Source organism: Daucus carota, chromosome 9, assembly GCF_001625215.2.
Source record: "Daucus carota subsp. sativus chromosome 9, DH1 v3.0, whole genome shotgun sequence".
NCBI classification, from domain to species: domain Eukaryota; kingdom Viridiplantae; phylum Streptophyta; class Magnoliopsida; order Apiales; family Apiaceae; genus Daucus; species Daucus carota.
In genome coordinates this window covers 30084922-30098121 of record NC_030389.2, presented here as the reverse complement: position 1 = coordinate 30098121, position 13200 = coordinate 30084922, and the positions used below count along the sequence as shown (strand labels likewise).

General features: G+C 32.9%; 1 protein-coding gene across 5 annotated transcripts in view; it reads left to right on the top strand.

The window, feature by feature from the left end:
* The window catches only part of LOC108192627 (putative metallophosphoesterase At3g03305), a 36662-nt gene extending 33275 nt beyond the window's left edge, over window positions 1-3387 (top strand). For all 5 annotated transcript variants that reach the window (XM_017372227.2, XM_017372230.2, XM_017372231.2 and 2 more), the window contains 2 exons: window positions 7-1569; window positions 2664-3387. In XM_017372227.2, the coding sequence (XP_017227716.2) occupies window positions 7-1569; window positions 2664-2780 (1680 nt within the window). In that variant the 3' untranslated portion in view covers window positions 2781-3387. The remainder of the gene's footprint in view (window positions 1-6; window positions 1570-2663) is intronic.
* The last annotated feature ends 9813 nt before the right edge of the window (window positions 3388-13200 follow it).

Sequence of the window (13200 nt, the reverse complement as noted above, 5' to 3'; positions counted from 1 at the left end):
ATGCAGACTGGCAAGCGAAGACTTCTTTTTGTTGGGTTTGACAGCACAATGTCTTTGGGGTTACGAGGCCCAACTAATCTTTTTGGACATCCAACTGATAAGCTTTTAAGTGATATTAGTTTTGAACTCTCACAATGGGATTCACAGTCGTCTCTACCTGTAACAAAAATTTCTTTTGGGCATTTTCCAATCTCATTTTCAGCATCCTCATATTCTGGGAAGACGCTGAAGAATACATTACTCAACCATTCTCTGTCAGCTTACTTGTGTGGGCATCTACATACCAGGTTTGGCAAGAATTTGAAGCGGCACCATGTGTCAAATCATCGTTTGTTATCTCAAGAGTATATGCAGTTGAATCCTCATGAAATACTTTCAGAAATAGTAAAAAATTGCTCAACTGAAGCAGCTACACCAACCAAGGAATTTTGGGAGTGGGAAATGGGTGACTGGAGGAAGAGTAGAGCTATGCGCATACTGGCCATAGATAGAGGTGACGTGTCATTTGTTGATACAGACATTAAGTCGGAAGCTAAAACAACAATCATATTAGTCACATATCCATTGGACTCGCGCTTTATGTCAACAATATTGTCGGCTCGCAAGTACATCTGTCAAGAAGTGGACTCAACATCTTACGGGACCATCAGAGCCCTGGTTTTTTCATCATCGCCGATTGTATCAGTTGTTGCCAGGATCTTTGACTCAAGTTTAGGATATCTTGTCATCATGGAGGAATTTATGCAGAAAAAAGAGAATGAGTCTGCATCATCAAGGGAAGTATTGTATGATGTTCCCTGGAACTTTAAAGCTTTTGAGGATCCATCGCCTGACAGATATTGGTTGCAGATTGAGGCAATTGACATTAAGGACCAATCAACTGTGACTGAACTAAGGCCGTTTTCAGTTCATGGGCTTGTTGCTAAAGTTTCGTGGACATGGAAAGAGTTTCTAGTCATGGGTTGTCAGTGGGCTGCCTTATATTTTCCGATTTTCTGGATATTTTATATATTTATGTTTTCTGTGCTTTTGATTCCGAGATCCATAATCATCTTCTCAAAGACGCAGTGGAGTTACAAAAATTTCATTGCAAATAAAAACTTCACAACTTTTATAGTGTGGGTTTCTAGTGAGTTATACAAAATTCCTAAAGTATGGTTTTTGGTTGTAGCTTACTTATGCTATCTTGTATTATGTCCTTGGCTTATCGGACAAGTTTTGACTGATGGTGAAAAGGGATACATGACCTACAAAGGTTGGGTGCTAAATATCAACAGTATCAGAAACTTGGACTTTCTTGGTTATCCAGATATAATGGTGATCGTTTTTCCGCATCTTTTCTTTGTGGTTTTGCCTGCAGTTTTGGTAATTATGGCCTTAGCTGCTGAACGGGCAATGTATCAGGACTTTCTTCTTTCACTATCAGGAAAGAAAAAAGATGATTACAACAAAAGATCAGCTTTATCTAACCATGACAGAAATAACAGCCTAAAACTCTACCTCCAAAAACGATGGTTCAGGATTATCCTTTTTGTGGTTTCCTTGGCAATTTGTTTGAAGCATTACCAGGTAAGATTTCAAACTGTGTTCATATTAAGCAATTAACGAAAAAAGTTGCTTATCCATATAAAATAATAAAAGCAGATACAGTTCAGAGGATGTGTAGCTTATTGTATTGTGCTTATGTGTGCATCCCCTTTTCCGCTACTTGGATCATGACATGATCTCTATTAAATTTGCTCAAATTTCTCAGTTTATGCTAATTGGAAGAAGTTTTAGCTGACATAAAATAATGCTTATCTAAAACAGTTGTCCTGCTGGTGATCAATGGAGCTTCAGAAGCCATTTGTTTTCTGGCTACACTAGAAAAACTTTTTTTTAATTTAACTACATATATATGTATTCATATAATAAAGTCAGCCTAAATAGATATGTATATTCCGTTTTTTGATTATTTGTTTTTTGAGTTTCATTTCTATCTTCAGAGGAATGATTGTTGCAATCAACGGTTGACCTTTTATAGATTTTATATATAGAGAACCACGCCTGAGCTGTAAGCACTCAGAATCACCACTTCCACATACAGCAATTGGAACGACAGTGATCTTAAAAAAAATCATTTGCTGGGAATCATAACAAAATTGAAGGAAGCGGTTACATTTTATCTGCATATGGATACACATACCTGTATTTGTGTTTTAGTATATGTTTTTGCACGCACATGTATATCTATATATGTATCGTACACCTACATACACTTCCTAGATTTCTTTGTGGACATATTTGAACATCTGTACCTTTATCAAATGTGATATTGGGTGGCAGGGCCAAGACTATAGATTTGGTGGCATCCGCTGTCTTGCACACAGTGGTGCACATTAACTTTTTCTTTTTAAAATATTTTTGGTGATGTTTGAACACATACCCCTCTTCTTTGTGTGATGCACAGATTGTGTAATTATATGTTGTCTGTCCTTTCAATTTTGGTATTTTATGTATTGTTATAGATCGACTTTTCTATGCAACTCACCGACTTGCTAATACATCTTCTATGCAACTTCCAAATTGATTATTATATTGTATTTCTTGATTTTCCTCATCTTGTGATTAGCTAAATTAACTGGTGTTTTCATATTTGATGTATCTTCCATCTTTTACTGCAGAACTGCAGGGCTCTTGTGAAAGCGTATGAGATGAATCCGTTGGCTCATTTTTCACTATATTGCTTGTCGATACCATTATTGCTGGCTTATGTTGTCTACAAAACTGGGAAGGCCTAAAGAGCACAGATGTCAGTAAGTTTAAATTACATGGAATCTGAAGCACAGGAGTTCTTATTGATTCACACACCGCTTAAGCAATGAGTATTGATTTTCAACCCTAGAAAGTTCTAAGGATAGCGCTCGTGCTTTTACTGTTATTGGACTTGCTACCTATTAGCTTTGAATAATACAATTCTTGCTAGAAGTTACCACATTTCTTAACTACTTCAAGGATCTGAGGCGGACCATTCGTATAATCTGCAAAACTTTGGAGTAGTGGTGAAAGAGAGGGAGTATATGTGGATGGGTCACACTTATATTACAGCATGTAGTAAACACTTTGTAGTGACCTACCACGTCATGTATTAAGTGTAACATTAGTTATTGACTTCGGCTATAGCATCCATCATTTTTCGGCATCATGATGCATAAGCAAGATTAAAGGCCTGCTTAGAGACTACTAAAAATAGGTCTATAGCCATGTATTCGCATCATTATTGTCTCTGGATTTTAGATTCCACATTTGCTTCTTGTATGCTGGATCATGATCCTGCAGAGCTACTACTCCTTGTTTATTTGAAGTAGATTGCTGATTACAATTTACAACATAGTCAAATTCATGCTATTTACAGTATTAACAACAGAGTTATGAGTCGATATCTTTCAATATATGATGGCACGAGATACATTGAAAACGAAGTACATGATGGAGGCCATGAAATTTTCTTTGTATTTATGTACCTGTTTTTTTCTCTTTTTAATCTCAAGACGCTGATGTGTATTTATTTTTTCTTCTTGCTGCCATATTGCCCTGGAGAATTTGCTGCAGATCATGTTGTGGACTTGTAATTTGTTTGTAATACATGTCTATTGTCTAGTGATTTTAAATAGCTCTTTAGACAACTGATTCGCATCTCCCCATAGTTCATATTTAGATTAAATAACATCTTACTCATGAAGAACAAATAGCAAATTGACGACATATCTTTTGAGAAATTTTTTGGGGAAAAAATTGAGAGAGCATTTCACTTTATTTATTACTTATATATCACTTTAGGTCGAACAGACTCTGCCTCTCTCGCGGCTAGTATCACGTTTGGTTGAGTTTTAAATTATTACTTATTTTTTAAGGTGAATCTTAAATGTCAGTGTAAATTTGACTAATTAATAAATTGGACTCTAAGCCTAAGATTAGTTCTGACTTAAAGCTGGACGAATAGGTTTTAGGACCGTTTAAATTAGAAAGGTACCACCAACTGCTAGTCTGCTAGATTAAAGTCGAGAAATTAACTTGATTTGATAATTGATTGTATGTATTCTGGAGTATTCAACAACTCTGAGGTGTTTATGAATAATTAATTTTGGGATCACCATCTCTAAGTATTAGGCTGGATTTTGGAACACAATTTAAGTATTAGTTAGAATTCTGCAGCAGAACTTCACATTCAAAAAAATGTCAATATCTATGTATTATATTTTAAATTTATTTTTAAACATAAACAACGATGAAAAATATGAAAAAAAACATGTATTTAGATTTAAATATTAAAATTTTATTTAAAATTTAAGGTTCTGCGGCAGAACCTTAGTGGCTCTATGGTTCTATTTTAAAGATCGGTTCTCTTTTGAGCGTGACTCCATATATATATATATATATATATATATATATATATATATATATATATATATATACCAACAGAAAGTAATGGATATCTGAATACTAATTACAATAACATATATCAGATATAATTTAATTTAGGGCTTTTTTTATTAATAATCACGTTTTCAATCTTATTTCCAAAAATACTACCTTATCCAATCTTATTTTCAAAAATACTAGCTTCTCTAAAATATTTTCAAAAATACTGTGGTTGCATATGCAACCATATATGCAACTACAAATCCTGATTTCAAGTTCCAGTTTTCAAATGTCATTTTTGACCTCATATTTGGAGTCGATATAAATGCAACTGGAAATTGTAAGTTGCAACGGATGTATGGTGTGCCCCTGGCGGGGCCATTAGATTGCAATAGAATCAACTGAATGCAACCATATACAACTGAATACAACCATATGCAACTATATATGCAACTGAATTCCTGATTTCCAGTTTCAGTTTTCAAATGTCATTTTCGACCTCATCTTTGGAGTCGAAAATATATACTCCCTCCGTCCCGAAAAGATTGAACCGCTTTGACTTTCACGGAGATTAAGAAAAAGGTAGTAAAAAGGTTGAAAAGTTGGTAAAGTGGTGGGACCCATCAAAATTTTAATAATAGATTTGAGATAGTGGAGGAAAGTAGTGGGTGTAATAGTGTTTATATTATTATAGAATAGAGATAGTGGAAGAAAGTAGTGGGTGTAATAGTGAAAAGTAGTGTTCAAAAATAGTAAGTTTAATAGGTTCATTCTTTTTGGGACGTCCCAAAAAGGAATAAGTGTCAATTAAAATGGGACGGAGGGAGTATATATATATTGAAATTAAAATCTCAATTTTATGATTTTTCCTGAATTTTCAGGATTTTTCCCATATTTTTTGAGGAATTTTCAGCACTTTGTGAATAAATCATAATTTATTTTCCTGAAATATCCCTTCTTCATGTGTATGCTTCCTTGGCGTGGGTGACAAATATATATATATATATATATATATATTTATATTTATATATATTTATAAATATATATATAAATATATATATATATATTTATAAATATATATATATATATATATATATATATATAGGGGAGGGTTCCGGTACAAACTTTTTTAGTTAAAAACTTACAAACTTTTTTACACCATCAGATCTAAACAAAACAAGCGGCTGAGATTAAAAGATTTTGAAAAGGCGCGGTGGCAGTTTTGTAAATAACTGCAAGCCGCTCGTTTTCTGACACATTAATTAAAACGCACGATCTCCTAAATATTTAACTGCACGAAACCGCCATAACACTCAAACGGCATTACACACAAACCCACTGCTACACACAGCGATTTTCGATCATCATCTTCAGCAAATCTTCAGCAAATCTTAATCAACTGCAAGTCTACATTCTCAAGCGAAGTCGTCGTTCAACTCTCAAGATCTTGATCACTAACAATGGCTCCAAAGAGGAAAAGTGATGAATTACAGAGCGTCGCTGGTAATATCTCTACATTATTTCGTAAAAGCTTTGATTTTATAGTTTCAGTAAATTTAGGTTAAATGTTTGAGATATTTGTGCATTTTTTTCCAGTTAGAGATTTTAGGTTAATTTTTTTGATTTTAGGTTATTCGGTTTAAAAAGTGTTGAATGTTTGATATAATGTTGAATGTGATAATATACGTTTTGAACTGTGTTGAATAGTAAAAAATGTTTTGAAGTATTGAATATTTCGATTTTTATTTGTTGAATTTGTACTTAAAGTATGTTGAACATGTTTGAAAATCTTGTTGGAATGCTGTTGCCAGTAGATATTGTGTTGAATTTGTGAATGATTTGTGTTGAACATGTTTGAAAAATTTGTTGCAATGCTGTTCTCAGTGGATATTGTGTTGAATTTGTCAATAATTTGTGTTGAACATGTTTGAAAACCTTGTTGCAGTGCTGTTGCCAGTAGATATTGTGTTGAATTTGTGAATGATTTGTGTTGAACATGTTTGAAAACCTTGTGGCAGTGCTGTTGCCAGTAGATATTGTGTTGAATTTGTGAATGATTTGTGTTGAACATGTTTGAAAACCTTGTTGCAGTGCTGTTGCCAGTAGATATTGTGTTGAATTTGTGAATGATTTGTGTTGAACATGTTTCAAAACCTTGTTGCACTGCTGTACCCATTGTATATTGTTATTGATATTGTGTTGAATTCTGTTGAACCTATAGTTAAATACTTTAATTTGAAGAACAAAAACAATGATTTAATAAAGAATATAAGTGATTAAATTTTGTCAGATGCACCTATTCAGGAAGATCCTTTACTAGCAATTCTGCGAAATCCTACAAGGACATCATCACAAGAAAGATATGTTGTACAATGTTTAACTGAAATCTTTTCTAGTGAGAAATCACAGAATGTTCAGTTATCAACATCGATATGTCCTACAAAATCACTAACTGGTATAGTGATGATCTCTGTATCCACCAGTACATATCAAACATCGATATGTCCTACAGAAGCTGCCATTGCTAATGATGAGGAATTTGATAACTCATACTTATCTGTTGAGTTACAGAATGACTCTGATGAATGGTTAGCACTACAGGTGGAAAGAGGTTTGATAATTGAATTATTTAAATGTTATGAATTTTTAATAGCTGTATTGTTCATATTTCATTATATTTTCTTTGAACAATATGTTCTTATTTAATTGTAGGGAAAAAGTCAGATACATCTGATACATCTGAATATCAACCTACTGATCAAGAAGAATCAGTAGAGACGTCAGATGAAGATCAGCTCATTTCTACAATGAGAGATAAGATTTTAAAAAAAAAGGGAAAAGCAGAGTCAAGTACTGGTGCAAAAAAAAGAAAGGAAAAAGGGAAAGCTAAGGCAAAAGAAAGCCAAAAGGGAAAGCAGAGGCAAGATGAAGATGAAGATGAAGATGATGAAGATGACGAAGAAGACATACAAAAGCCAGGTTCTGCAAGGGATTTCTCCAACAGAACAAGAACAAGAAATTCACCTTCAAAATTCTGTGAAGTTTTAAGTCAACTATCTGCAGAACAAACACAATGGATAAGAGCAACAGGATTTCATGAGCTCCTTAATTTTTCAATTAAGGAGCTTCCACATAGACTGGGATTTCAACTGCTCAAATCGTTTGATGAGGACAAATGTGTCCTAAATTTGGAATGTGGTGAAATTCCAATTACTGAAGAAGATGTACATCTGGTTCTAGGATTACCAAAGGGCACTCTTCCTGTTGAACTTGAGACAGATGAAGATTCACAGGCAGAAAAAGAGAAACCTTTTAGAGCACAGTTTGGAAAAAGTCATGTTAGGACAAGTGATCTTGTCAGTGAGATTAAGAAAGGCACTGCTGATGATCATTTTAAGACAAACTTTCTGGTTTTAATGGGGAACACTCTCATTCAAACAGTGTCGAACGGGCTTGTTGATCAGCGACTAGTTCGATTTAAAGGAGATATCAATCGCTGCAGTGTCTACAATTGGTGTTCTTATCTTTTGCAGAGTTTAAAAAATTGTAAAAAGGAATGGGCAAAGGATCCAGCAACAAAGTACTTTTGTGGACCTCTGGTTTTCCTCATTGTAAGTATATATTATCTATATTTTGTTGAATCTAATATTACAATTTGTTGAATCTAATATTTTGTTGAATCTAATATTTTGTTGAATCTAATATTAAAATCTGTTGAATTCTTGTTTCCAATGTTGAACATGTTGAATTTCTTTTTGAATTGTGTTGAACATGTTCAAAAATATATATTGTCATTATAACATATTTTTTTATGTTATATGTAGTTGTTCTATGTGGATAGAGTGTGGATTAAAATTGAAACTGAAGTTGTCCGCACCATACCAAGATTCACAGCTTGGTCAGATAAAGATTTGAGAGCAAGAGAAAGGAAGGAAACTTCTGAAAATTTATTTGGAAAAGGAAGAATCAGGTCTGCAGATGAAAGCACTGAACAGACACAAGAAGTTGATAGAAATCTTGATGAAGAAAGAAAGAGAGTAAGTAAATATATGACTTTGTTTTTTTGACTTGCAATATTTTGTTGAATATATTAGTTTGTTTCTTTTCGTTGAAATATGATGTTGAATCTGTATATCAATTCTGTTGAATATGTTAGATTGTTTTTTTTAGTTGAAATATTTTGTTGAATCTAAAATTAAAATTTGTTGAATTTGTTAGGTTATGTCTTTAAGTTTCAATATTTTGTTGAATATATATATCAATGTTGTTGAATATATGATATTGTTTTTTACACGAACAAATGATTGTTGAATTAGAGAATTTGGCTTTTATCTTGGTTGAAAGTCGAAAGCAATTTGATGCTGCAAACAGACAATTCAACAAATGTTTGAAAAGTTGTATTGATTACAACACTGTAAATAATAATGAAGAGTTTCTGACGAGGGTTGAAGTTGCCCAAGTTTTTGTCTGTAGTGAGGCTGACCAATTTGAAAATCAATCAAGGCAGCAAGAAAAAGAAACTGACGGAGCTTCTCAATATAATTTTGAACCATTGGGCAATCCGGTTTCTGAAGAAAGAGAAGTTCAAGCAGAAAAACAAGCTGAGGAAGAAAGACAAGTAGAAAAGGAAAGAAATATTCAGGAAGTTGAGGAAGAAAGAGAAGTTGAATCAGAAAAAGGAGCTGATGGAGTGCAAAAAGAAATTGAGAAAGAAAGACCTGTTGAAAAGACTGTTTCTCCGGTTCAGTCATCAAAAGAAATTGAGCAAGAAAAACCAGTTGAAAAGACTGTTTCTCCGGTTCAGTCATCAAAAGAAATTGAGCAAGAAAAACCAGTTGAGAACACTGTTTCTCCGGTGCAGTCATCAATGGGAAGTGAGGTGATCAGAATGCTTGATGCTGCTGAAAAGGATTACCAAGAAAAAATCAGGGCCCAAGAAATGGCAAGCAACGTAAATGTTGTTGGGATAGCAACGGAGGCTGTATCTGGGCTTCACGATGAACGCACCAGTGATACTGAGATGCCTGTTGCTGAACACGGAGCTGATAAAGAAGAAGCAGTTGAAGAACAAGCAGCACCAGAAGCTCTTGACGTCAGTTCACGTAAAGCAGCACAGCTTGTTAAAAAGGTAAACTATTAAGAATTTTTAATATAATATAGTCGTGGGTTTAATATCACTTTATTCAACTAGTTCAACTGCCCAATAACCCATGTTCAACTTTTGTCTGTGTTGAACTTGGGTTCAATCCAGGTTGAACATAGTTTATTTCTATAAACCAACTCAACCCCAAACATTATCTCGTAAGTGTGTGATTAGGGTTATAAATTGAAATAAAAAATGACATCTTTCTATACCCCCAACCAAACCCTTAAGAGTTTTTGTTATGTAGAGATTGGATCCATTTTATTCTCTATTTTAATTAATTTTACTGTTTTAGTATATTAAATTTGTTTTAGTTCAACAGCCGATTAACCCATGTTCAACATTCATCTGTGTTGAACATGTGTCCAAATGAGGTTGAACATGGGTTACTTCTATAGTGATTAACTGAATGTTATAATGATCAATAGGATGGAAAGAAAGTAAAAATTATATTCAACACATCAAGAAGGATGAATGTAGTATCTTCAACTGTTCCTCCTCCACAGAAGCTGACAATAAAAACAACTGCCCAACCAAATGTGCAAAGCTCTGGAGAAGTCCTTCCTAGTTTTTCTTTAGGATTGACTCAAGTTGAAAAGGAAGCAGAGCTTGAAAGACAGCGAAAATCAGAAGAAGAAGCTGCACAGGTGGACAAGGGGAAAAGAATAATACATGCAGCTGAAGTGTTGAAATCTCCCTGGAAAATAAGGTTAACAAGAATCAGCACAAAGATTAACAAAGAAGAGCAAAAGTTGAAAGATTGGCTTCTGACAATTGATCCAGAAGGATAGTAAGTTTCTTTTAACCTCCAGTCAAATTAAGATTTTTGTTGAATATTGTATCATTTTATGTTGAGTATATGGATAATATTTAATAATATTTGTGTTGCAACAGTTTCCTTTACTTTGACACTGCAAACGCAATTCTGGACAATTCAAATTGCATTTCTTTCCAGCCGAAACAGTTGGTGACAGCACAAGTTGTTGATGCTTTCTGCCACATTCTGAATATGAATGAAATGTATAAAGCAGAACAATCACCTCTGAGACTATTTGTTCCTCATCATGTGACAGTAAGTGAATTGTCAATAGAATTTAAAAAGTAAAATATATCATTATACCATGTGAATAACATTTTATGATTACTTGTAGGTCTATGTTTTGAGACATTCAAATTCAGAGGAGGAAGAGCAACATTTCAAAAAGTTTGTAAGAGATTTTGATGATGTTCTCGCTGCTTATGATCACATCAAATTCAACGATGTTGACTTGGTAAAATATTTACTTCATTATTCAGTGATATTATATATATGATAACTATAATTTTAACTTATTTTAATGTTGCTGCATGAATGACTAATTATCTGTATATAATCATGTATTTAATATCACTGTATTCAACTACTTCAACAGCCCAATAACCCATGTTCAACATTTGTCTGTGTTGAACATGGGTGCAAAGGAGGTTGAACATTTGTTATTTCTATACCCCAACCCAACCCTAAACCGTATCTCATAAATATGTGACTTAGGGTTGAAAATTAAAATAACAAATGAGGTCTTTCTATACCCCCAACCAAACCCTTTTGAGTTATTGTTTTTATCTTCTACTGATCAGAAATTTAACAGTGTTGAACATGGCTACAAAAGGGGTTGAACATGAGTTATTTCTATACTCCAAATCAAACCCGAAACACTATCTCGTAAGTATGTGATAAGAGTTAGAAATTGAAATAAAAAATGACATCTTTCTATACCCCCAACCAAACCCTTATGATTTTTCATTATGTAGAGATTGGATCCTTTATATTCTCTATTTTAATTAATTTAAATGTTTTAATATAATTCTTTGTTAAATATCATTGTATTCAACTAGTTCAACAGCCCATTAACCCATGTTCAACATTTATCATTGTTTTTACTGTTTTGAGTTTTTGATTTTTAGACACAGCATTCATTATATACTCTATTTTTATTAATTTTACTGTTTTAATATTTTCCAACAGATTTTCTTCAGCATGACAGTTTCCGACCATCACTACCTCTTATGTTTCAACATTAAAAAACCAAGTTTTGAGGTTATTGATAGTAGTGCTCTGCAGCCAGATTTCGATGCAAAGTACCAGCAAATACCTCAAAATATTGTAAGTAATTACTACTTTATTAAAATGATCATATTCTTTTTTGACTTGAATTTGACATGGAATTCTCTCAATTAATGTATGCTTTTTAACAGAGAAACTTCCTTGTAAGATACATGGTTTTAAAAAATCATTCAAAGGCGAAGGACATAGCTTCTCTTGTGCCTGTTAGATTGGAAATGAAGTGGAGAACTGAGCACAATCATATTGATTGTGGTCTTTTTGTCATGAGACACATGGAGCACTACCAGGGTGTTTCAAAAAATTGGGATTGTGGACTCGCTGTTGAGGGAAAAGTCCAAGACCAACAGCTAGATGTTCTGAGGACAAGATATGCACACCAGATTCTATTGCATGAATGCAACAAACAGAAGCATCATGTGGAGTATCAGATTTTTGAAGAACATATGAAAAAAGCTGAATTGGAGAAGCAGAAAGCGAAAGAAAAAAAGGAAAAGGATACTAAAGCTCCTGCAAAAAGACAAAGACGTGCCTAAGCACAATTTGATCAGACTTTTAAATCTTTTGCTTGTAAATATATTGCTATTATGTGCATTTTGCATAATACATAATTCCTTGGTCACCAAGAAACAGATATGTAATTGCATGAATGCTAATTGATCTGTATATAATTGTTTCTTTAGTATCAATGTATTTTATATGTACTATTCTTCCCCAGTTCAACAGCCCATGAATCCATGTTCAACATTTATCTGTGTTGAACATGGGTACAAAGACGGTTGAATTCATGAGTTATTCTATATCCCAAATAAAACCCCAAACAATATCTCGTAAGTGTGTGATTAGGGTTATAAATTGAAATAAAAAATGACATCTTTCTATACCCCCAACCAAACCCTTAAGATTTTTTATTATGTAGAGATTGGATCCATTTTATTCTCTATTTTAATTTGTTTTAGTTCAACATTATTTATATACAAATTCAAGAATGAAAATATATAATTGTTTCTTTAGTATCAATGTATTTTAATTTGTTTTAGTTCAACATTATTTATATACAAATTCAAGAATGAAAATATATAATTTTATGCTAATTGATCTGTATATAATTGTTTCTTTAGTATCAATGTATTTTATATGTACTATTCTTCCCCAGTTCAACAGCCCATGAATCCATGTTCAACATTTATCTGTGTTGAACATGGGTACAAAGACGGTTGAATTCATGAGTTATTCTATATCCCAAATAAAACCCCAAACAATATCTCGTAAGTGTGTGATTAGGGTTATAAATTGAAATAAAAAATGACATCTTTCTATACCCCCAACCAAACCCTTAAGATTTTTTATTATGTAGAGATTGGATCCATTTTATTCTCTATTTTAATTTGTTTTAGTTCAACATTATTTATATACAAATTCAAGAATGAAAATATATGTGTTCAACATTATTTATATAGAAATTCAAGAATGAAAGTATATGTGTTCAACATTATTTATATAAGAATTCAACAAAACAAAACTTCAAAATAACAAATATTCAACTATACAAAAA